General features: G+C 43.9%; 2 protein-coding genes across 9 annotated transcripts in view; one reads left to right on the top strand and one right to left on the bottom strand.

The window, feature by feature from the left end:
• Window positions 1–24,999, top strand: part of LOC142803784 (uncharacterized) — a 63,044-nt gene that overhangs the window by 11,709 nt on the left and 26,336 nt on the right. The gene's annotated exons all lie outside the window — the stretch shown is intronic.
• Window positions 1,757–13,329, bottom strand: LOC119173556 (uncharacterized). 6 transcript variants are annotated; one of them, XR_012894288.1, is made up of 5 exons: window positions 12,111–13,329; window positions 10,052–10,240; window positions 6,003–6,238; window positions 3,816–4,085; window positions 1,757–1,960 (listed from the first exon to the last, which is right to left on the bottom strand). XR_012894288.1 is itself a non-coding variant. In XM_075889803.1 (5 exons), the coding sequence occupies exons 1-3, from the start codon at window positions 13,209–13,211 to the stop codon at window positions 10,107–10,109; spliced, it is 396 nt and encodes a 131-aa protein (XP_075745918.1). In that variant the 5' UTR covers window positions 13,212–13,327; the 3' UTR covers window positions 1,757–1,960; window positions 3,816–4,085; window positions 10,052–10,106. The 6 variants fall into 6 exon arrangements, 4 of the variants coding, with proteins under 4 accessions (XP_075745918.1, XP_075745919.1, XP_075745916.1 ...); XR_012894287.1 differs by lacking the exon at window positions 6,003–6,238 and having other exon boundaries at window positions 12,111–12,231; window positions 12,888–13,315; XM_075889803.1 differs by lacking the exon at window positions 6,003–6,238 and having other exon boundaries at window positions 12,111–12,231; window positions 13,071–13,327.

The raw sequence follows: 24,999 nt of genomic DNA, 5'->3' as shown, positions 1-24,999 counted from the left end.
CTCTTTGCCGGCATACACCTACTTTATGGTATGCTGAAGATGGGTGTTCCAAACAAACAGTGAGAAATTAAAAAAATAAATAAATAAAAGTGCACTGTAGACTACACTTTCTTCCCTGTTAAGAAATTTGATTCATAGGAGAGGTGCAGAGATGTGTTCTGGCGCATAATTTTATATGAGGCCCAGTGTGACAGGCATATTATACCACTGTCACAGTAGACTTTTGAATGTCATTCGAATGGAATGACATTCACAGTAGAATTAGGCGGATGCTACACACTGCGATTTATAAAGTCATTAGAATCGAATTACTTAAGCAATCAAATGAGTTTGACAAACACATTCGCTGTCACAGTCAAACCGAATGTATACTCTCTACCCCAGAGAGTATTTAAAAGGTAGCATTCGTCATTCTCATTTTGACTTACATTTATGGAAACGTGCTATGAATGTTGCATTTTCTAAGGCAGCTATCATTTTAACAAGGACAGGTGTATGTAAGGCTGTCGTATTGTCTTTACTCTCCACGTCAAATGCATCTGGGCACTGGTGCTGTCGGCCATAATGTAAACTAGCAGACGCCTCTGTGCCCATATATTTGCAGCGATGGCATCAACTGCACGAGCGCAATGAATACAGGAGGAGATATTTGCTATCATAAGGTTATGGCAGTTTTGGTGCAAGCTATTTGCCCGCATGTATGCATGTGAGATCGTGTTTTAAAGCGAACAAGTGCACAACGCTTTGCGTGGTCGCTCCGCAAACTATACCACATGTGCATCTGTTACTTCGCGTTCTAGAAAACCTAAATAGACGCAAGATGTTTCTTTATTCCGCTTTATTTTTCTCGTCACGCCGTGCATTCCGTGGTGCTTGTGTTCATTCTATCGGCTGTGGCTACTGGCTAAACGGGTTGTCTTGTATTATGGTCGCCGTATATTGTGCGATATACCATTTATATGCGTATTTATTTAGCAAAGCGACTTCCCCGATGTTTTTTAAAATGAATAACTTCCCTAATCTATCACTCCACATGTACGTAAACTTTTCCTGTCATTTATTTTTCTGAATTATCGACATCGATATCATGAATAAATGACATTACTTTTTCCCTTGTAGCACCACCACGGATTGAATAACATTCGTAGCTTCGAATGACCTTTGAACCTAATGACATTAACACATCCAGTGTCACAGGGGTACAACTTCAAGGGGATGAGGAGGGGTTTAAGCAAGAAAGAAGGTCTGCCTACAAAACAAAGAACTGCTCTTACTAGAGCCTATGATGCAAACTAAAATGCTTGAAGTGTTTTAGGTGCAGTATGCGAATGAGACAAGCTGCAGGTATTCAATGCACAAATGATTTGTGCTTCTGAAAATTCCCTAAAGAGCAAGAAAGTGTAGGGCTCGTGGCGACAGACATGATGCGTGCGGCATACGTTAGAAAGCATACGGCATACGTTGGAAAGCAAGACAGAAATGTGGTTGTGGATTCTAATTGTGGGAATGATATTCAGCCCCTGCTACAGTGACGCTCGCATATTTGCACCACAGGCTTGTAATATTTCGTCTGTTGCTACCTCTGCTGTCAACAAACCCTCACAATCAAACGCACCCTAAAGAGAGTTTTGCAACAGTTCAGTGTGCCACTCAAATTTATGACGCACTCCTGTTAGGGGCAGTCACTAACATGCTCCAAGCTGAAAGTTCAATGTACAGGTGACGTATACAGATACAAATTCACAGATTTTCACACTTCAAGAGCGATAATGCCAGTTATTTTTCAAAGCACAGTAGCACTGCTCTTACATGATGTATTTCATGGCAATACACGTGAAGCATTGTGATTTTTACATAGCATCGCTTCAAAGCTGGAATTTTTTCGATCTTTCTCTTTCATGAAAATCAAGAAGGCCGTCAGTCGTCACGTGCAACTTTGCTCCAGATGACTGAAGGCAATCTGAAAAAGAATGGAAAAAGAAACACGGCCGTTAGTAATCTCTGAATCCTGTTCTTCACGCCATGTCAAAGTCATGAGCAACATTTGAAGCTAGTTTCTAGATCTTATGTTCCTCTTATTTGGTTCAGCTGGTGAAAAGCTGTGATGAGACCAGTAAACATTGCCCATCCAATCGCCTTAAGCAGGCATCAGTATGTATGGTTCGCCACAAAATAATTCGATGCACTGAACTGGTGCCCACTTGCTCAAATCAAAGCTGTGGGGTCTCGAAACGGCGAGAGCCAAGATCTTGGAGTGAACGGACACAGCAGACACGGTTGGTACAAACCAAACAACAACATACAATTATTTAACTAATTCAGAACGACGATATCGTCCGCCGAATCGATACATCAATCGTTATCAACACGCTAGGACATCCGTACACAATATTACCATACACTCTATGACAAACACAATAACACATCCAAGGCATCGTCGCTAATGCTTGACTTTCCACGAGGGCCCCCAGCACGCAGGCTTGCGGTGCCACGCGCCGAGGACCCACGCTAGAGACAACCGTTCACGGCAACCGCCACGCGCAGAAAAGACTTGCTCAACTCTCGCCCGCCACCAAGGCTTGTCTTCCGCCAGGTGTCACCGCCGGCGCTACCACTCTACCAACCATGATGATGTTAGTGGTGATCAATGCGAACACAACGCCAGCTATGGCCTGGTGGTTGTAACCCAAAATGCGGCTTTTGGGAGAGACACATGCGCCACGCAGCGCAAACAACTTTACATAAGGTGTCAGCACCCCCACAAAGTTCACTCGCCTAAATCAAATCCTTGCGAGGACAGGAGTGCGAAAGGCTGTCGTATTGCCTTTACTCTCCCCGTCAAATGCATCTGGGCACAGGCACTGTCGGCCATGATGTAAACTAGCAGACGCCTCTGTGCCCATGTAGTTGCAACGCCACATGCGCCACGCAGCGCAGACAACTTTACAGGGGGTGTCAGCACCCCCACAAAGCTCACTCGCCTAAATCAAATTCTTGCGAGGACAGGAGTACGAAAGGCTGTCGTATTGCCTTTAATCTCCACGTGAAATGCATCTGGGCACTGGCACTGTCGGCCATGATGTAAACTAGCAGACGCCTCTGTGCCCATGTAGTTGCAACGCCACATGCGCCACGCAGCGCAGACAACTTTACAAGGGGTGTCAGCACCCCCACAAAGCTCACTCGCCTAAATCAAATTCTTACTGAAGACAGGAGTACGGAAGGCTGTATTTGTAAAAATGGAGCTACAGGTGATCGAAGGGTGCCCTCCTCTCAAGCAGGGCTCATTTCTTCTCAAATTTTTCATCAGGCGGTCGAAGCTAAGCCCTGCCTTTTATGACCATCTGCTGGCGCACATATATAGTAGAGACCATGTTTTCTAGTTTCTGTTTGGATGATTTTCGCACTGCTGGCCGTCATAATGAGCCTGTCTGCACAATTTTTTTCTCTGGTACAATTGCGAAGAAGCTAATAAGATAAGTCACAGGGACACTAAAACTTGGTGTGGTGGTGCACTGTACTCTGTAGTGATCCACACGTTTAAATCTTTTATGAAAAATTACCATGAATTTTCAGTTTTTTTTTAGTCCTGAAGTCCAAAGCACCAGCTCAATGTGCATAAAAATGTGTGAACACCATTGCAAGTTCTCTTTAAATTGACAAAAGCAGTTATAGCTTTGTATCAAATTGTACAAACCATTTATTTTTGTGCTCATTTCCATGAAACAAAAGATGACATGACTAGAGCAAAGGTGCATCCAAAATATTAATCCCACAACATGCAGAAAACTTAACAATGCACAACCCACACTTACTGTGTTCAGTAGTATCAGAGTGTTTTCATTGCTGGCACCGTACTCGAACGTGAAGACTGTGAGGTGTTAGCAGTATTGAAGTTGCTTTTCAGGTGGCTTTGCTGAGCCTGGTGGCTCCGCTTACCAGCAACACCCAGGGCATGATCAATGCGCAATCACACCGAGAACAGCTTCAAGTTATCCTAAGTGCAAAGGCATGCCACACGGATTCTGGTAGGCAAAGCGATTAGGGTGCTTCCTCCCACATGGAATGTGTCACTCGGGACATCCCTGCAAATGAGAACACAAAAGGAAAACACCTTTGCACCTGACCACTGTGACAAATATTCACATGTTTGTCAGATGGCTGCTAGCTTTTATGCAAAAGCCACAGGCAGGTAGCCCTTACTGTCCTCCCAATAACTGATTGCCCATTTAGGAAACTTTATAGGTGTCACCTGCTAAGGTAGTTAAGCAGCTAATGTGTGGTGCTGCTAAGCTCACAGCGAACCGCATTCTATACATCCGGTCACCACGGTTTCAATTTGATGGGAGGGGGGTTCTTAAACACAAGAACAGCTGTATATACTCAGACTTAGGTGCACGTTGAAAAATGCCAGGTGGTCAAAATTTAACTACAGTTCTCTACTGCAGCGTGGTTTGTTATCAAATAGTGGTCTGGTCATGTAATATTCCAGAAGCATTTTTTTTATCACATCGCAGATGGTCCATGGGACAATAACAATGATGAATCCAGCCATGAAAAGTGGCATGACTCCTGCAGTGTCAGCGCTGTAGAGCTACGGACTTTGAATTCACAGTTTGTTGTTGCCTGTCACCCTGCTAGTACCACAAATGTTTATTGATTACAAAAATAGCCAGACATAATAGGGAAAAAAATAATCAGAGGCGAAATCACACAACCTATAGCAATGACTCCTACTAAGAGCCATTGCAAAATAAGGGTAATCTCTCTCTTTGAGCTAGATGTCTGATGACGTTTACAAGTTCATTCCGTTTGTCAAATGCATGATTGTTGTTTCAATTCGTACCTTCAAATAATTGCACGTACCAATCCTGTCCATAGTTCAAATGAAGATGGCTAAAACATCATGTAGTACTACACCACATGCAACAGAACCTCTAAATTACATAGTTTTGAGCATGAGAATGTATTCTGATAAGTGTGGCTGCGTATGTTCTATGCTCATTTTTAAGTTTGATTGTGAGGAACTATATTATTCCTGCCCAAATCCTGCAGTCAACAAAATTTGCATTAGTTTCGTGAGAAAAAAGTAGCCTAAAACCTTTAATACAAACTCTGTTGTTTCAGTGCCGTTTCCCAATCGAATCCCAATTTCGCTGCAAATCCGCTGAAATCGAGGCATTTAAGAGCCACAAGGCAATGCAGTGCAGCGATAATAATGAGATGAAGCACTCCGGCCACACTTCTGTCAGTAAAAAAAGAAAAAAAATTTCTGATCAACTTAAATGTGCACCTGTGAAAAGAAGACGTGCTTCACTGCACCAGTTGCGACACGTGGGCAGCACGTCGCATGCTTCTTAATACGTCAGCGCATCATGATTTACCTGATTTACCCATTCTTTCTGGTAATATAAAGAAATTATTAAAGGTCAATCTGATGCCATTTGCGATGTATGCGAACTTCTGATTGGCGGTCGCTCCAGCACTTGCACTGCTGGCGAAGTTCTTGCCAGCAACGCCTAATTCGAAAACTTTAATAATCATGTTTTCCAGCCAAAACACATAGGGAATTTCGTCACACTGGCCATTGTTGAATTCTTTATTTTACCAGAAAAAATGGGCAAATGGTCACATCATGACGTGCTGACACACAAGGAGCAGATGACATGCCCACGCATTACCAATGTGTTGCAGTCGCTCTTGCGACGTTTTTTTTTTTCCTCAGCTGGCAGCATGGTGCCTACCGTTCACCCGTGTCGGCGACAAAAATTAGTTCCTAGTTATTGGGAGAAAACATAATCCCTGAAGCTGCGACCAAACCGCCACAGCAAACGACTACCTCTGATTACTCTCAAATATGCAAACTTTCTTTCATTCCACTTTTTATGTGTTTTGTTAATTTGAAAATATGTTTAATTCAAAGATTTTGAACAACCTTAGTGACTTCAAATTAACAAGGTTTTACTTATTTTATGAAAACAAACCTCTTTACAAACAGACACCTGCAGCCGCTGGTGGGCCGCCCCACAATGGCTGTTTCCTAATGGCAAAGCAGATTCCTGTTAGCTGCAATTGGCCCATGGCTGACACTAAAGGCACATTTGCACTTAGACATTCGGCAGCTGGAGTAGCACGGAATGCAGTCCGGCAGCACCGAGATCATCTGGAACAGCCCTTCCTGTACCAATCAGTACTGGACTGATTTTTGTGGCAGCTGGATTCTCTCAAGGTGAACCAACTGAAGCGCAGGAGGAAAATCTGTCTTCAGGAAGAAAATCTATATAAAGGTGGCGCTCTTATCATATCACAATCATAAAAGCCAACAGCGACAGTGAAGTCCTGCTTCGTGGTCAACACGTTCTTTATGACACGCACCAAGTGAAGCACAATGACTGTTGAATGAGTCCAAATATATCTAGACCTCCTATTTTCAAAACACCTTGTCGCGATAATGGAGAATGTGTAGCATTAGCTCGGTGCTACCGAGCATCTCCAATTTTGCAAAGCAGGACAAACGAACCAGCCCTGCCTGTATCAATTCAATCTTCGGCGAATGCATGTTACTGCTTCTCATGCATTGCCAGAGAGTGGCTTGCCAGTGGGCCTACCAGTATGACAACTCTGCTCTTGCTTGTGTGATTCACCATTAGGACACCTGGACACACCGCAAGCCACAAGCCATGGGAACAACTGGGACATTTGGAGTTTGGGTTTTGTTAGTGCTTTGGATGGCAGATAGCGCTGTATTGAATTTCGGTGGCGTGGCCAATAAGCAGTGTGAACATAGAGGAATTTTGTGGCTGTAGTGGGCGGATTCCCCAGGTGTGAACGAGTCTTATGAGAATCAAGATCAGGATTAAGACACTACATTGGGTCAGCCAGTTACTGGCCTTAAGGAAGAAGGCTTTGCCAATGCACATTAAGAGGAGATGCGGGAGACAAACGAGATTGACACTTGTTCTCTGTGTCTTCTTTTGTGTCCAATCTGAATTCATGAGGTCGAAACCATGTTCCATAAGGCAGACAATGTATATAGCTCAGCAGTCCTTTTCACTGATGCTTTGTCAACCCTTTCCCTAGCTAGCCAAGCTGGACTCATTTACACAGTTTGTACTGCTCCTACCAAAAGCAAGTTGGGCTCGTACACATTGAAAGTAGCATCTGAGGATACCGCAATTAAACTACCCTGATTTACTTTGCTGCATTCTCTATGGCTTGAATGGGTGGTGGAGTAAAAATGTAAAAATGCGCTAGAAATATGCATTTTGGTCACGAAAAGACGAGATTCTGGTAACGAGAATGAGAAAATGATGGCCTACTCTGGGCGTGCGCGTGCCGGCAGCAGCTCTTTTTAGAAAATTGAAGAAAACGCCTGTTTGCAGAGGTCTTGGGGAATGAACAATATCAGCTACCCTGCCCGTGTGGCAGGGACTACACGGAGCAGATATTTTTCTGAATCATAAGAGGAGACTATATCCACTCCCTCATCCAAATCTTAATAGGCCACAGGCCCTTACGCTCAGACTACTGCAGACCGACACGTACCCTAACCTGAAATCCCTTCACGCTATTTATCCGGACGTGTTTCCCAATGACGCTTGCCCCGCATGTGGGGATGTATCCACGCTGGCGCACATGCTCTGGGAGTGCAAGGCAATGTACACTAACCCCAACACTACATCGGTCAGGTGGGAGGCGGCCCTACGCAGCTCCCTCCTGGCCGACCAACTTTGGGCCGTCCAGCAGGCCCGCGGAGCGGCCGATAGGCTTGGCCTAACGGTCCCGACGTGGGAGTCGCCCGCTGCGCGCTGACGCACGCCTTGCAGGACCTCAATAAAGTTTCGCAACCAACCAACCAATAAGATGACATCGTAAAAAAAAAAAAAAAAAAAAAAAAAAAAAAAAAAAAAAAAAACCCCTCCCAGTGACATGTCCAAGGCTTTTTTTCACGGGGCTCCCTTGTCCGTCCACGCTATTTCTAAATTCAGAGGCATTTTTAGTGCCATGGAAATGAGAGACTAGGACTTTTTGCATGCTGCAGTGCAGTGAAGTCAATCCTCTGCATATTGAAGAAAATATTTTGCTTGTATTTCGCGAATAAAACACCCTTAACTCGTTCTTTAATTTATTTCGAGAGATGTAGAAACAAATAGGCAGAAAAAATTCGGCATTTCTCTCTGTCTTTTCTGGCCAAAGAACTCGGAAGGGAAAGGAATAATTAATTGCTGCAGTCGACTTTTAAAATAGACTATAGTAGCAAAATAAGGTTCATTCCAAATACCAACAAAGAATGTATGCTTCTAAAAAAAAACTTATTTGTTCACGCTCGGCTGGACTTGGTAAACAGGAATGAAATGTAATGCCATACGCAAGACGCAGTTTTTTATTTTTTCATTTATTGAATTGTTTCACAATACAGGATTGCTGTTGTGCAGGAGACGAAAGGCGACATTATGAACACTGGTGGAGCCCCGTTTCTCTAGAATGGAGGACTGAAATGACTTGGCTATCCCACTTGAATGAAATGCAATCAAGGTTGTATGCCATGAATGACCGAATGACTGACGCATCCTGATTATATACTGTATAAAGCTAGCGAAACAGCCGCGAGTGCATCATGAGCATGGTATGTAGTCATGTTCTTACATGAAACGCATCTCATGATCACCACGTTTGCACCAGTCATATACCTTCGTATTCCATAAACGTCCCAGCCCTGCCGCGATGATCCAGTGGCTAAGGTACTCGGCTGCTGACTGGCAGGCCGCGGGATCGAATCCCGGCTAGCGGCAGCTGCATTTTCTATAGAGGCGAAAACGCTGTAGGCCCATGTGCTCATATTTGGGTGTACGTTAAAGAACCCCAGGTGGTCGAAATATTCGAAACCCTCCACTACGGCATCTCTAGTAATCATATGATGGTTTTGGGATGTTTAACCCCACATATCGATCAATCAATCACCTTTTCTCTACGATTTTGATGAGCTACATTTTTTAGATGGGACTTAAACTTGTGGTAGATTCTTTCTTTCTGACTATGGCCATGATATTTGCCATAATCCTATACCACAGGAGCAATTGTTATTCTTTTAGAACAGCTTTACTGACGCACTTGTGCAAAGCTCACAACAAACTATGCAGCAATATTTTATTATTTCTTTCAGCGGGTGTCACATCGTGGTTTGGTGACATCAATTGTGCAATGAGTGACCTGAATTCTGCCTTACGCAGGCTATAGATAGAAATAGCCTGTTGATGGGAGATCTTATCTTGTAGTGACGTGCAGAAGTATGCAGTACATGAAAATTTGCTCATGCGCACACACTGGGGCAGCGAATCGGGCAGCTCCTCCCTCAGAAATTTGCTTCCATATTTTGAACAGACAAGTAGTGATTGCGTACAAAAAGCATTGGGCTTTTCCATGACATTACTGTACGTGTTAGCGTGAATGTACACCACAGTGCATGCTTGCAAAACGAATGTGTTGTGGTGAGATATGTGACCTCAGACGTGCCAAGTGCCACACAACTGTGAGCTTTCGTTCAGGCTACGTGGTGTTTTTAGCGGAACCTTGTCGAGTGACTCGGTGCTAGTGCAAAATGCAGCCGATGACTGCGCGGCGGTACGACGTCACTTTGTGTTGGCTTGACAATACCCAACGAAAGACAACATTGTGACGATTCCCTAGCACCTTTTCAGCCCTCAACTATGCACCAGCAGGCTATTTTCCTATCCCCAAAAGTGAAATCCTTCCTTGAAAAGACACCACCATGAGATGCTACGTGCTGGTAAAGAAGCTTGTACACGAGCCCTTGAGGACCTACCAGAATCCATGGAATCGGTAACTACTGAGTTGCGAAAAAGCTATGAACACAAGTGTGTTGATGCTCAAGGGATCTAGTTTGAAGGCTTTTGAGGCATTGTAGCACTATCTATCGCATGCGTATTTTTCTGAAACTTCCCCGTCCTTTTTTTTTACGGAAGTCCTGCATATGGCAATTGCTGGTAAGCCCATCAACCATCCAAAAGCTCTCGTGAACTCCATTACTAACCTGATGCAAAACGTGAAGCAATGGCTGCAATTTCTGTTGCGGCTCTGGTGATGTGTCACCACTTGACGCTACCACACCACGCTCCTCTGCCACTCCTTTTGCAGTGACAGACGAACGTTGTAAAGACTGGCGCACTGGTCTGAACTGCCTTGGTGCTGAATTTCTTTATTGTGATTGGTCCTTGGACACCTAGAACAAAAAGACAGAAAGAGAAGAAAAAGATAACAGGACATACATACACTTTAAAGCAAGAAAGATGTGACAGCAAAGAAAGCGCATATAATGCGATCACACTGACTAAATAAACAATTGTATCGGGCCAGTTGGCACACTGACTAATCAGAGCTTGTGAGATTCTTCAGTGGGAAAGTAGTCCATTCCTGGTGCGCCACAATCTTGAGCAACATGCACTAAAATCTGTTGGTATTAACGGTTTGGTTAGCAGACCAAATACAGTAATGAGAAAGTGGATAATTTGACATGATTACTAGTGTACAACGAAAGTTTAGCAGGACTCTTGTGCACAGGTGTGTACAATTGTCTATATACCTGCATGCTGGATATAATAAAGTTCAGTTTAAGTGTGGCGGGTTTCCATGTTACTTCTTGTTCCCATCTCTTTTTTTTTTATGCTAGTAAGCCTGTCATATCATTCTTGATACCAGCTACCCCAACTTTCCGTCCCTAACAATTAAGAGTACACAAGAATCAGTCAAACTTCTGTTGATTGATATGTGGGGTTTAATGTCCCAAAACCACCATATGATTATGAGAGATGCCATAGTGGAGGGCTCCGGAAATTTCGACCACCTGGGGTTCTTTAACATGCACCCAAACCTGAGCACACGGGCCTACAACATTTCCGCTTCCATCGGAAATGCAGCTGCCTCAGCAAGGATTCGATCCCACGACCTGTGGGTCAGCAGCCGAGTACCTTAGCCGCTAGACCACCACGGTGGGGTATAGGCCCAATGTTAAGCTAGTTGTTTCCGTGCTAAGTGCATGATAAGAATTTCAAGCATTATCAGGATGGAAGCAAGTGAGCAGAAAGGTGGCGGTTTTTGGTTTCATTTTTCTTTTTACTTGTTTCCTCCCTTAGTGTGTTCATCTGCAAATTCTTACATTATTCCGGTTTGAGGACCTTAAAGACTATGATGTTAAAGACTGGGCACACAAGCACAAACACAAGAGAGAAGTCAGGACAACACAAACACTGGTGTCTGTGTCATCACACAAATGGGGCTCTGCATTTGTGTACAAGGGTCACTAACTTTTTCAACCCTGAATGAGGAGCTCACTCATGCTCTAGAAATATGTTTTGCTCCGAAGGCTCGCTTGGTCTGAGACTCACCAAAAGTTTTCTCATCTGGACTCACTCTGACACAGACTCGCTGTACATTTTATCCACCGAACACACTCAGAGTGAAACTCACCAACATATTACTCAGCTGGACTCGCTCGGACTCAAGGCTTCACCTGGGTCTGAATGAGCATGAGTGAGTCAACTCATGAGTACGTTATCGCAAAATTTGCTTTCTTAAAATATTAGTGTCAATGCTCTTTTAAGCAATGTCACGTAATCGATGCGCTATGACATGCTTCTATATTTTGTACCTGCAAGTATAAGTTATAAGTTGTTTAAATTCAGTATGGTCAGTTTTATTAAATTTGCGACTCGCACGAGGTATCTTTATCACGAAATTTCCCCGAAAGTGTTTCCGTGGGGAAGGTGATGGCGCCGTCCCCCCTCTTTACACTTGCCTCAGAATAACAAATATGAGGTAGCGGATTGTTGACATATTTGAGGGGAAACTGAAGTTCGAATTTAAGCCAATGTAACACTGACAGTAATACTGAACATGAGTAGATAGGGCCATAGGACGCACTCACAAAATATATTTTGCGTCCGGACTCACTCGAACTTGACTCACAGCCCGCTCCCGGTCTAAGCGAGTCAACTCATATGAGTGAGTTTACCGACTTATCATGGTAACTAAAGACAGGGGTGCCCTTTTGCGTTTCCTAAACACCACGCCGCTGATGCCAGGTACGCACTCACCTACAGTCCTTGTGAACACATTAGCTTGAGTCGTCTTATTGTGAGGGTCGAACGACTCATCAGGCGGCCTCATCGGCCGCTCGGTACATCTCAGTTTGTGCCAGTTGTCTGCACTGGGAACCTGGAAATGTTTCACTGTGCGTAAATTGGGCATTTGGAGGCAGGCACAACCGACTCCATAATATTGATGAATATACAGTTATCGAACTGCATAATACTTGATACCTTGCTACATGTCACAAAACTTAAATTTTGTCAATGACGTTCCAAAAAGCAAGCGATGAGATGCAATGAGACAAACATAACAGTGCGCAGAGTTTCCCATCAGAGATGGAAAAGTTTCGTTGCAGTGACCACCTCCCTTCTTTTGGTAGAGTACAAAGAACATGCTTCACAAAAGACACACACAAAAAATCATGAAGCATTGACTTGTTTCTCGCAAACGCACTGCCTTTGGTTCGTACTTTTCGTGAATATATAACGATGGGTAATATACTAAATGTTCGGAAACCTGCGCGGCCATAATCCCGCTACAATGACGCCACGGTTCTCACTGATTGGGCATGCAGGCACTGCCTCCTCCCCCACCCCTTTCGATTACGTGATTCCCAGGAGAGGGGTGCTTATGCGCACAGAGACAAATGCAAAAGAAACTTTCGATAGAGGTGGGCCTGCAGCGGCCGCCATGGAGAGCGAAGATTCTCAAAATGACCTGTTTTACCGCGGGTAACTGCGCAGCGCATCGAGCACTCGGCACGAAACCATTCGCCTACTCGCTCCACAAACCGCAATTTGCTGCTCATGTCCCAGCAGCAACGACGGGACAGCATCCGGGTTAAGCGCAGCTCTTGCGTCGACTCCGAGCGACCGGGACAGGACAGGGTCAAATGTGTAATCCTCAGGTCGAAAATGCAGCGAACACACTCTCCGTGCTTTTAATCGCCCGCTTCGAAATGTTACTGCGTCCAGCCACAGCGATCGCCGTGGCTCCAAGCGCGGTAGGAGATGGTAGGAAGGCCAAGAGGCTCCACGTTCACTCCCAGTTTCGCCAGCTTCACCGCGCCCATTGGGGCAATTCACAACATCACACCTCTTCCGCATATTGTTGTCAGCGGAAGAAGAGGTCAATGCAGCCCGTGTGAGCGCGTTGCTATGAAAATCACCGGGTACGGAGAGTAATCATGAAAATCAGTTGCCAGATTTTGGGGGCAGTGTTGCCATACTGACGCCGGATTTGGCAGAAAAGTTTGCCCCTGTAGTTGTGCGTTTCCCGTGAGAGCTCGGTGTCGTCCGCGGTGCATTTTGCGAGTGCGTTGGCCGTTTTAATTAACGGAATGAACGGCGCGTTGCGGAAGTCGGGTTGCGTTTTCTTGCTGTTTGCCTAATTTGTAGCCAAATAAAAGTAAATCTCTATTATGGCTACAATTTTTGTAGCATAACCATGTGATTCTGAGTATAAGTAGGACCATATTTCTTTCCCACTTGCTCTTCAGGTTAAAGATTGGAAAATTTATCTATTTACTTATAGACCACGAGGCCGATACCGTTGCTCAGAAGATTGGATAAAACACTAAATCAACAGCTTATAGTGAGTAAAAAGAACAGTTAGACTTCCAACAGAGCTCCGGGATTAACCAAAAAGAATCACCTCAGAGTGATAACGAAGAAGATGGAGAATATGGTGCCATAGATAAAATGAGTGGGTCATGGAGCACGCTTCACTGATATATCCTATAAAACAAGCCTCATTTGCAAAAATTCAAACGTGAGAGGGAGAGGCTGGAACTTGTGGTTATGAAAGCTGTAGTCACAAAAAAATTTATACTTACTGCTATTATTATGTGATGTATATGACCATATAAATATTGAAAACAAGTGGTGGGTTTTATAATTCAATGCTGTTCACGAGGTAAATTGGCAGAATGTTAGTGTTTTGAGAGGTGAATATTGTTGCATTTTCTGACATATAGTTGCATGACCTATATTTGTGCCTAGTGGCACAGCAACTATATTGTATATTAGTATATACATTCAATGTGTCTGTATATATTTATGCAGGATACAATCCTTCACAGGGAAGAGATAATTTCGGAGCAGGTCTGCCAACGAGTCAGTATAGAAACATTAAACGTTGGAGCAATTTTACCTTGAAGCCACAGATGGAATAATGGATTACTAGATTTCACATAGTAACAGACCCACTTTATTTTTGCGCTGATGATATTGTTTTGAGGGTGTTATTTGGCGTGCATAGTCTGTTGCTGAAGAGAAGACATTTGCGTGCATTAGCTTGCGTGCCAGAAAAAGTTAAAAACAGTGGCTGATCTTTCAATCCTCTTGTTTTTTTATCTGCAAATAGTAAGATAACTGGCTACTAAGTGCCGCAGAACAAAACTTTAGTGTAGCCAAAAAGTAGCCATGGTGCAAAATATTTTAGGAAACTATATGGCACCAACTTCAATTTTTGGTAGCCAAACAAGTGTAGGCCTGAAGTAGCAGATTTGGTTCAAAGTAGTCCTGCATACGTGCAAATACAACGAAAGATTTAAACATTTGTTTGTTTGGGCATAGCCAAAACAGTCTCTCCTACCAGAAAAGTTCCAGCTTCGTATACATATGTGTACATACAAAGGCAGATGTATGACATTGTATTAGTGTAATAAATTAAACTTAACAGTGATATGGCATTTGTCTCTAGCTTGGCTTCGGGAACACAATACTCATTTGCTATGCAAGGATATAATAATAGGCTGCTCGTATTTCAGCTTATTATCTAAATGCAATGGCAACTCGATTTAACAGAGCGGCTGGGGTGCTTAAATAATTTCAGTAAATGGAAATTTATTAAATATCAAGGAAAGAATTTGGCAATTCGAAACTTAAAGTTGCAACGTAGTATTGCATGACAGTCATGCCATGCCAGTTTATTTGTCATTAATACGTGCCTGCACATGTGAAAAGTTCATGAGGGCAGCCAAAGACGGTCTCATGTGAAGCTACGACAAGCTGCCGATATTTGAAGACGGACAGAACGAATGGAAGTACCGTAATGTACGAGAAGGCAAAGCAAGAAAGTTCCAAATAGACGATTAGTCACATCTGTCGCATCAGCTATTAAATAACGAAAGCAACCACAGAAATTCTGTGGCTGTTTGAAGCGACAACAACTTACTGCCGCCCAGGGACATTTGATATGTAAAAGTGTCACCGACTGTGGCATGCAGTCTCATTGAGCTGTTGTCGTGACAAGGGTGGCTAGATTTTTTAATGTAATTTAGTGTTACAGTGCGCATCTGCAGGAAAGCCGATTGTGCAAAAATTGGGAAGATGGCACTGCATTTGTGTTCATTTATTTCTGAAAAAACTTCCGTTAAGAGGAGTACAACACTATGAACGCTTCGTTGATTTGAGCTGATGACGCCATTGAACCCTATGGGTACCTGCTGGGCAATGGCCTTTGCTTGATTGGAATGGAAAATTCGTAAAATTGTGTTTTGCGAGTTTTGTGTTTAAGTGTACCATGAATAATAAAGATTCTCAAAACCGACACCTGAAATGATCAAGGGAAAGATGGAGGATATAGGAGCGGTACTTCCAAGATTGCATACAGGTATTGCGAGTGACACTTTACATAGTGTTTTACAATACAGCCTTCTGCGGCCATGTTCGAGACATTAATGAAGTGACAAAAAATCTGAACATACATGCCAACTTGGAGCATCATGTGAGGTATACGAGATTTTGTTAACATGGAACTTTGCTTTATGTGGTGCAACATTATCACTCTATACCTGAATTCCTTTGAAGCACTACACTATATCTTAGCTCTGTACTTCTATGTATATTCATATACTGTGTTTATGTCCAAGACATCTTTATGGTTGACGTGTGCTGTGCTGTCTACTACACATTATGTGCATGTGGCTTCATGATACTGACGAAATGATGGAACATATTGCTGTAGCTGCACCAAAATACTAAACAATGTCACATGTTTGGATCACCTACATGTTACACTTGAAGTGTAACTCCGTCATCACAATAAAAGGGTTATTCAGGCTAAGTGCGATCTAAACTTAACATTTAAAAACAACTTCTATACATTGAGAATGCTATCATACTGGCAGGTCTGAGTGTAAGCTGGAGGCCTTTCATACTGGCTGGTTTGTGTATAACCTCTAGGCCTTCTGGTAAATTCAACTGGAGGTTTCATCAATACCTTTACAATATGGGAGATGCACTAATTTGCAGGAAACGCCAATAACAGTGCACCAAAAGAGAGACAATTCAGACAAAGCTGAAGGTACCTCCCACCTCCACAGAAATCCCTCAAACGCCGGGAAGCTGTCCCGTACTGGCAGCCGCTGACTAAGTGATTGGGCTGGCTTTTCACCTCCACCTTGCACAATATCCCTCATATTGCCCCTAGTGTGGAGCATACATACCACAGTGTACCACTGCACCTGAAAATGCCCACACCCACTGGGCTGCCACCTATTTATTCACAATCAGAATTCTGCTGGGAGACTGCACCAATTAGTTCAGAGCCAAATGAGCAGCCTCAGCTGATCCAGCAGGCATGCTGAGCAGCGCAAGCCAATGGAGACCCGAACTAGGGGCTTCACCTTACAAAAATCGCTCATTCTTCCACGAATAAAAGATATATTTATTCTCTCTCAAGGTTTTGTCTGCTGAATCAATTGTTCCAACCATGCTATGTCGTAGATACAAGATGACTAAAGAAATGAATGAAGAAACACAAAACAATGTCAGAACATTGTCTTGACTGTGAAGCCCCCCTTGCTTCAAATCTCAAAATTGTGTGTCTAGGGCTGAAATTAAACGACTGTTATTGAGTCGCAGTACATTGAAGGTGCCAAAAACAACTGAGACCACTCCAAAGAAGACCTGCTGTTAAGGCACATTGAGGAATTACATACTGAGAAAAAAAAAAGTAAGAACAGGCTGGCCACCAAGAACAAACCGGCAACTCTGTCCAACCGATTGTTCATTCCTGCCACCATTGTCTCCCTTAAAATGAATTCAATGCAGTTCCAGGCTTTGCCAATGAAACACGACCTCCTCCTCATCTTTGTACAGAGTAGTACGATCAGATGTAGCACGCCACCCCCTGTGTCCTCACTTTCTCCTGAGGCCAAGTTGATTTCAATATGCTGGGAACGATAAGCCCATCACCTTTTTGGAAGCATTAGAACATCCTGATGACCCAGCCAGATGGGCAATTTTATTGCACTACTAACTTCAACTGAAACGAAAAATAAAGTTAGTATAGCTTGTAGAATGTCATGCAAGGCTGGCTCACAGCATATCTGGTGGGCACCTAGCTCACCCTGACTTGGCTAGGCTTTTATCTTCTTACCTGTCTCTTCTGCAGCCTTTGATGTACAGTCGAATTATTTTATAAGAGACACTGCTACGAGAGACACCAGTAAGCCTACAGTAAATTCGGCTTGCTAAGAAAATGCATACAAGGTACCCTGATTATAGGAGACATCTTGCATAAAAGACAAGAATTGCTGTCTGGAGCATGCCTCTTATAACCGCGTTTAAATGTACACTATTCATGGCTACACTATTCATGGCTGTGCTTGCTTTTCTTCTCTCTTTTCTAGTCCATATCTTTCTATTTCTCTCTATGCCTGTAGGCAAACCTAGACCATAACAGTGCTGCTGTAAATGTCTCATTGCATGCCTATATCCCAGAAATTATGCACAACTCACAGCTCACCACAATCAGCCAGATCAGCAAGGGGACACACGGGAGGCAAACACCGATCAGGGGCAGCCCATTGCAGCTTTACTTATTAACTGCCTGTACCGGGTAAATGTGCAGCGATTGTGGTGTGCTGGTTCAGGATGATTATTTTCTATCAACAACGCACTGTAAAGCTCGACAATAACAGCTTTGCTGTAATAAATTTTACTGATTGACCAGGCTTCTTTGGCTTCAGTCCAAAAGCGGGTGGCTTGTACAGTCGTAGGAGCAATGGCTTGCTACCACTACCCAAGCCCTGTTCAACAACTGTGGCTGATGCTTGGGGTCTTCTGTGACCAGCACAACCTCTGACTCATTCACAAACCCCTGCACAATTTTCACTTCTGCTTATCACCCAGAAGTGGCAAGGATAGTTACATTCTGATTCATCGAGGATCACAATGCCAGCGGAGCAGCGAAGTGCAGTAAACAGAGGCCCAAGTTATTTAATTCACAATTTGGATGGCCTGGTCAGCTAGATGATTTAGCCCTTCACATGCCATATTTCACGTGAGCATCGTGCAGTACTGAAAAAAGGCCATCAAATTTCATTGCATTCTCTGTCTTTTTTTGCTAAATAGAACAGCGAGCAAAGGTAGGGCGCGAGGGTTAAAAGACTGGCAGCTGCCTGTCTATTATAGCTTTCCTTGCCAGGCACACAGCCAAATAATATTGCAATAATCGATTGAGTAATTTTAGATAACTATACATGCACAAAAAACTACAAAACACAGAAAAGCAAACACACATGCCACTGACCACTACATTCATTATTTTGCTTAATAAAATACACGCTTTACAACTTAAATGTTTGTAACAACATAAAAAGAAACTAAAATTTCTGACAGGATGTCTCGTTTTGAAATGGAAAACCACAGAAGGCCTTGTCTCAGTGAGCGTGATGATTTGCTTCAACCAAATTGTATATACTGGACTTCTCTGTTGCCTCATACCTGCATCCTGTTCTTTTCACCAGTTTGAAAGTGTTCGAAACGATCACTTCTGTTGACCATGCACACATGTATCACATTGTCGCACAGCCTTTAGAGCACACTCTGCAAACACACTACACTAGCACATACACTTTGACTTGAAACTTGTAATGTAGGCATAAACCAAGGAACAATTCTATAATATATCAACATTCTAATGTATCAGCACATAGCCAAAGGCACGAAGGAGATACAACACAGAGAAGTTGACAAGGAGTCCAGTTTGCTGTAATTTGTCCTCCATGCTTTCCATTTAGTGCAACTACATTCAAATATCATGCGAACTGGCTCAAATTGATGCTTTTCTGAACCATATCCACAAGCAGTTAAGTAGATGACAGTGTAGTCATATTATACAGGGATCAATAAATATACAAATAAACAAGAAGATTTAAACATTTCAACATAATTACAATAATATACACCAAGGTTATCAACACGTTACATTCCCCTTTTTGTTATGTGATCAAAAAATAAACACAATAGATAAGGACTATTGCATCTCTGGGTTCGGATCCCGGCTGCTGCGGCTGCAATTGCGATGCAGGCAGAAATGTCGTAGGCCCGTGTGCTCAGATTTGGGTGCACGTTAAAGAACCCCAGGTGGTCGAAATTTCCGGAGCCCTCCACTACGGTGTCTCTCATAATCATATGGTGGTTTTGGGACGTTAAACAACACATATAAACTATTACTGCATCTCTGAGCTATTAACAAAAAGCCTATTCAAGGCAAGTTTCGTCTTCTGCATCATCGCTCTGGTCACTGACATCCTCATACGTTTTTCTCATTCTGTCCTGCTTTAATACTTGTTCTAGCTTACGAAGGCCCTTCAGTGCTTCTTTCACATTACGATGCTTCACAGGCTGTGGTGTTGGATACAGTGAGGTACCAGCCGCAGCTGCACGCTTGCGCATGCTGCGCATGATTGCTACTGCATTTTTTCGGGACACCGGAGATGACACTTCGTCCAGGTCAGGGTACGAGAACTCAACTCTGCTAGGGCTGAGATGCGGGGAATTGAGAGGCGGTGTGCTCGTTATTGGATTGATGTCTGAAAGTCGTTCCCATTGATCCTGGTCAAAAAAGTGAGTCGGTATGACTCCATCAACAGCTTTATCCTCATACATGTCGTCACATAAAGTTTCATAAGGCGGCGTGCTAGGTCCCCTTTCCTGCCTGCGAGCCTTTTTTGCATCGTCTATGCTTTTTGTGGGCTTTGAGACATTGTTAGATAATTTGGAGCCGCAGGGATGGCTTGGTCCTGCTCTCTCTGTGGGCTTGGGTTTTGGTGCACTCTGAATGCTTGAAGGTGATGACTTCTGTTGCTTGATGCTGTGCACTTTGTGCTGACTAATGCAGACCTCTGATGATGCAGCTTTTTTGGTAGCGTACGACTGAGACCACTCCAGTTTTCTTGGTGCGGCATTGGCTATACGGCGAGATGGTTTCCAAGCTGGCATCTTCATTGGAGTTGTTGCTACACGCTCTTGAAGTGTTAACATTGGTGCTCGGCCTTTTGTGGGAACAGTGTGCCCACCTCTTGTCTCACTCTGTGGTCCTAGAGTGGTCTTTTTACCCCCATTACGTTTACTTGGCATCAGCCGTGTTTCAGTTCTTAATTCCATGTTAGATGCATGGCCGTCACGGCTCATGGCTGGAATGCGCTTTCGCTTTCTGTAAGGTTGTTGTACTGAATTAGTACTTGATGCTTTACTGAATCCTGCAGCACAATGTGCAGCAGCACCTTCATCACCATCCCAAACCAGGCGGCGCCTGGCTTTGCAGCTTGCGATTCCATGTAAATAATTTTCGTGTGTGCCTTGACTAGCGCTGTGCTCGCGTTCATGGTGCCCAGATGAATCGCAGCAGCTGCACCTGCGTTGTTTGGGGATTCGCCGTCTAGTACTTGACTTCTTGTCGTCCTGGTTGTTTGCCCTTGGAAGCAACTGCGGACTCGGCTTCACCGTGTTTGCTACGTTTTTTGTTTTTGTACATAGACTGGCGATTTGCTGCCATTTATCTTGCGTAGTTGACTCACAGCAGCTGCAATTACGTCCTTTGAGAATTCGCCGGCCAAACCTTGACTTGCCACTATTTTGTTTGCCAGCCTTCGGAAGCTGCTGCGGACATAGATTTACAGTGTTTTTTTCATCATTTGACACTTCTGTACTCGGAATGACACTGGGTCGGTTTTTATGGCGCGTAGTCGACTCGCAGCAGCTGCAGTAACGTTGTCTCGAAATTCGCCGCCTAGTAGATCTGCGTTGTTTCTGAGTCTCGAGCTCAACTGCTTCGTTTTCGGTCGTGTCCTGCCAAGATGTCGAGGATGCAGCGGCGCGGCTCCGATCGCCACGTACGCGGCTGCGCAGCGCTTGTCGGTTCATAGTCATGATATGACACCGAGAAATAATGCACCCGAAGCGTCAGCGTCACCTTTAACGTCCGCACGCGACAATCCTCACTTTTCATGCACAAGAAGCACTTCAGCCATTATTCCAATGAACGACGGTGCCGAAAAACGGTAGTGTCTGTGTTTCGAGGACGGCTCCCAGATACGACACAGCTAGAAGGACCGGATGACGCGCATGACCCTTTAGTAGCTCACGACACACGCATTCACCGAGCCGTTCTTGTTGGAATGTTTTGCGGGTGGTAGTGCTTGAGCCAAGCCTCTGAGGAAAGGTGTTTGTATGGCTGTGCTGCCGTCAACAGAGACGGAAACCGCTTAACATTTGCAAGGTCGTCGTGCCTCCTGCATTCGAGCACCTACGGCCCTACACTCGCTGCAACGCAGCTCACTTTAGCAACACGCCGCTGTCTATGTTCATACGAATTCATGCAGCGTTCTGCCACAGAACACCTGGTTCTGCCGCTTTCGCTTCAAAACAGGCAAAAACAGGCCTCTCGCCGTTTATGATGATGATGGTGGTTAGATTCACTGAAACACTGGATGTGGGCCCGTTCCCCTCAAACTATCGGTTTTAATTCAAAATGTTGACGTTATTGCTTGTTGAGTTATTGTCTACAATAATAAATAGATTATGACGATAGCTAAAGAGTCAGCTACGCTGCCCTTTCTAATTCTTTCTTTATGCTGCTACAGTGTACTAGAAGGAAAAGTGTGCCATGCGGCGCCGTAAAGAGGGTCCTTCTAGCGATGACCGCTCCGCGCGCCACTAGAGAGCGCTGCTGGCTAAAGGAGCGCTGCGCTCGCTGCCGTGATGGCTCTGTGAGCGGGCTGTGTGGCCAATTTGTGTATTGATCTGAACTGTCATCGTGGCTTTTTATGCGATAAATGCCGCTTAATGGCTAAATTCAGCCTTTCCGCGTAGGCACTAGTGGTTTTGTCGCTATAACGAGCGTACGCAAAAACACCCGACTACGATTTGGTAAGGTCGTTTACACCAGCCAAACCCTTTTCTTTTTGAAGTTACTAAAATTTATATAGTAGTGATGTACTTTCAAATAGTACTGGGTGGATTTCAATGTATTAACTTATAGAGCTTGAATATCTATTTTTTGCATACAAGTGTTTGTGTTTGATCCTGCGTGTTTTATATCTTTTGTATTGCTTCGCATACTAAACGGTCGGGAAGCGTCAATCGAAGGCCTCTAAATCGTTCAGCTACGGTTTCTTCAGATAACTGGTCATTTTTTTTTGCTTTCATTCGACTGAAGCTAATTTTTGCGCTGCTAAGCTTGACTTTCGTTCTCCGAAAGTTACGTTGTATATTGTGAGTATATTATGAGGACTTTGTTTCGTAAACATCTGGCATCGTCATCTAGAAAGCTGGTTGAGTATCAGCTTTCTCTGATATTTGCAGTGAACACAAGCACTGAAGTCATTTACTACAAGCGTACAGTTCTTCGAAGAGAACACCCGTTAAACGATGGGCATTTACCAGCCAGATGCTCCATTTCCACGCCGGGACATAAAGTCAATTTGCTCACATTGATTGTCAGCAACTCTGCCTCTTCTCGTGCTACGAGTTCCTCTTGGCGCCTCTTCTTTCCTCTTTTGAGAATTTCAGCGGTTGCAGCACTTTCAGCAGCTTGCTTCTTAATCCGAATGAGTCTTTTCAATGCTACCTTGCTATGTTCAACAGCGTCGACTTCCAACTCGGCATAAAGAAATGAGTCCCCAACACACGTCAGGAAAATTTCCGGCCACTCATTTGGAATCATGAGCTTTGAAGTTGACAGCACTCAAATTTCTTGGTCCCGAGCTTTATCAGTGGCACCGTCTCAGCCAACGTCATTCGACATTCATTGGCATTCCTATTCAGGAACATCGTCGACTGAACTGCCTTGATCAACGTCGTTCGACTCAACTTCTGACAACGCGTTTCTCTCTCGTCTTCGCTTCAGTTTGGGGAGAATCTGATCGTGAGGTTACGATCCTTCTGTTTTTTTTTTTTTTCGGCAGCGGGGCAGCGATTTTAAAAGGTACTTGGGAGCATCAGGGAAAATTGTAGGAATGGCATTTGTTGATAAAAGTGGCAGGTGTCTGCGGATCTCAATAACCTTACCGCCGATAGTCATCTTGAAAGTTCGCTGTATGAATCTTGCTTTGAAGCATCGCTCACAAACAGCGCTGCTCTTGTCGAGGACTCGATCACCTCTCTTGATGTTCCGCGACCATTCTTCCCGGCGGTCATCTTCAACGGCACCCGAAATAAGGAGGGCGCCTTTTTACACGAGTGGTAGCCGCTGTTACAATTTGGCACAAGGCGAAGGCCGTCTCGCTTCTCCCACCGTTTCCCAGCCATTTTTTTTTCTTATTCCAGTAGACAAGCGCAAACACCCCCGTAATTTCTTCAGTCACGTACAGCACAATATGGTGATGAGCAGAGTTAGTCAATGCGAGAAATACCGGTAACGAGGAAGTGGTCACGCGTTAACAGCCAAACTGACAGCGCAACTTGTGTTGACAAATGCGCTCCTCTGGCCGCTCGTGAGAATATGGTAACTGTGTATCTCCTCAAAGACGGCGCAGAAATTGTTACAAAAACTGGCCACCTTATATACGAAGTGTTTATTGAAAGAAGTGAATTTCTGGCAGTAGTGCTCGCCTTACGCAAGTAGCAATTACATCAGCTGTCATAATAACAGATTCCCTATCTCTCTGTGCGGCACTTTCTGTTGGTGCTGATAATCAAGTAACAAAGGCGTTCCGTGCTCTAGTGCCTGCGCATTTGAGAAAAGTCCGACTTGTTTGGGTGCCAGGACATAAAGACTTCTTCCTAAATGAAATAGCCGATTCCTTAGCTAAGTCGTCAATTAGCGAACCTATTCTACCGCACTGTCCATCATCCGCTTATGTGACTGCTGCTCGATTCCGCAGACGTACACTTATGGAAGTCTTTAGAGGCACAGCACTAACAAACTCTACAGAATATCACCATTTATTATATCCGTGGTGAAGAGACTTTTGCCGCACTCGTAAACAAGAAGTAGCTATCACAAGGCTGCGTTGCCGCGTACCAAAACTAAATTTCTCTAAACACAGGTCTGCTCAGACACCTTCGCCACCGTGCGCGTTCTGCGATGAACTGGAAACAATAGATCATGTTTTTTTTTTACCTGCACACGGTTTAACACATTACGAAAACCCCTTTTAGAAATACCTTTACGTGGTATTGGTATGGACTTATCTGTGCCTGTCATTTTGTCTTTTGGAGCTTCCATTTCTGGGTTCTCTAATGCGACAGTATGCGCGGCCGTCTGGTATACTATATTGATGAAAGTAATAGAATGACTAATTAATCTGTTTCATTATCCTAACGTGTCTATGAAATTTTATACATGTAAAAATCAGATTATTACTCTATTCTAAGAAGAAGTTTCTTTCTTCATTCAAATAATTGTATGCTTTAGATCAAGCACCACACTTTCCTAGGTTGTCGGTAATTTTTCTATTATATCTCCATTATTCTAAATCTAAACAGTAATTTTTAAGACAACTCGATTCTGGGCCAATCCCAAATAGTGGGTATACGCTCAATATGTGAACAAAAACAAAAAGGAAACCATAATCTTGGAAGAACGCCAACATAATCTCAATCCAATAAAGGAGACGTCAAAGATAATAATAAATAAATGTATATGTAAAATAAAGAT

The sequence above is a fragment of the Rhipicephalus microplus genome, chromosome 3 (genome assembly GCF_043290135.1).
Source record: "Rhipicephalus microplus isolate Deutch F79 chromosome 3, USDA_Rmic, whole genome shotgun sequence".
Lineage (NCBI taxonomy): Eukaryota > Metazoa > Arthropoda > Arachnida > Ixodida > Ixodidae > Rhipicephalus > Rhipicephalus microplus.
This window is presented reverse-complemented; position numbering and strand designations above follow the sequence as displayed.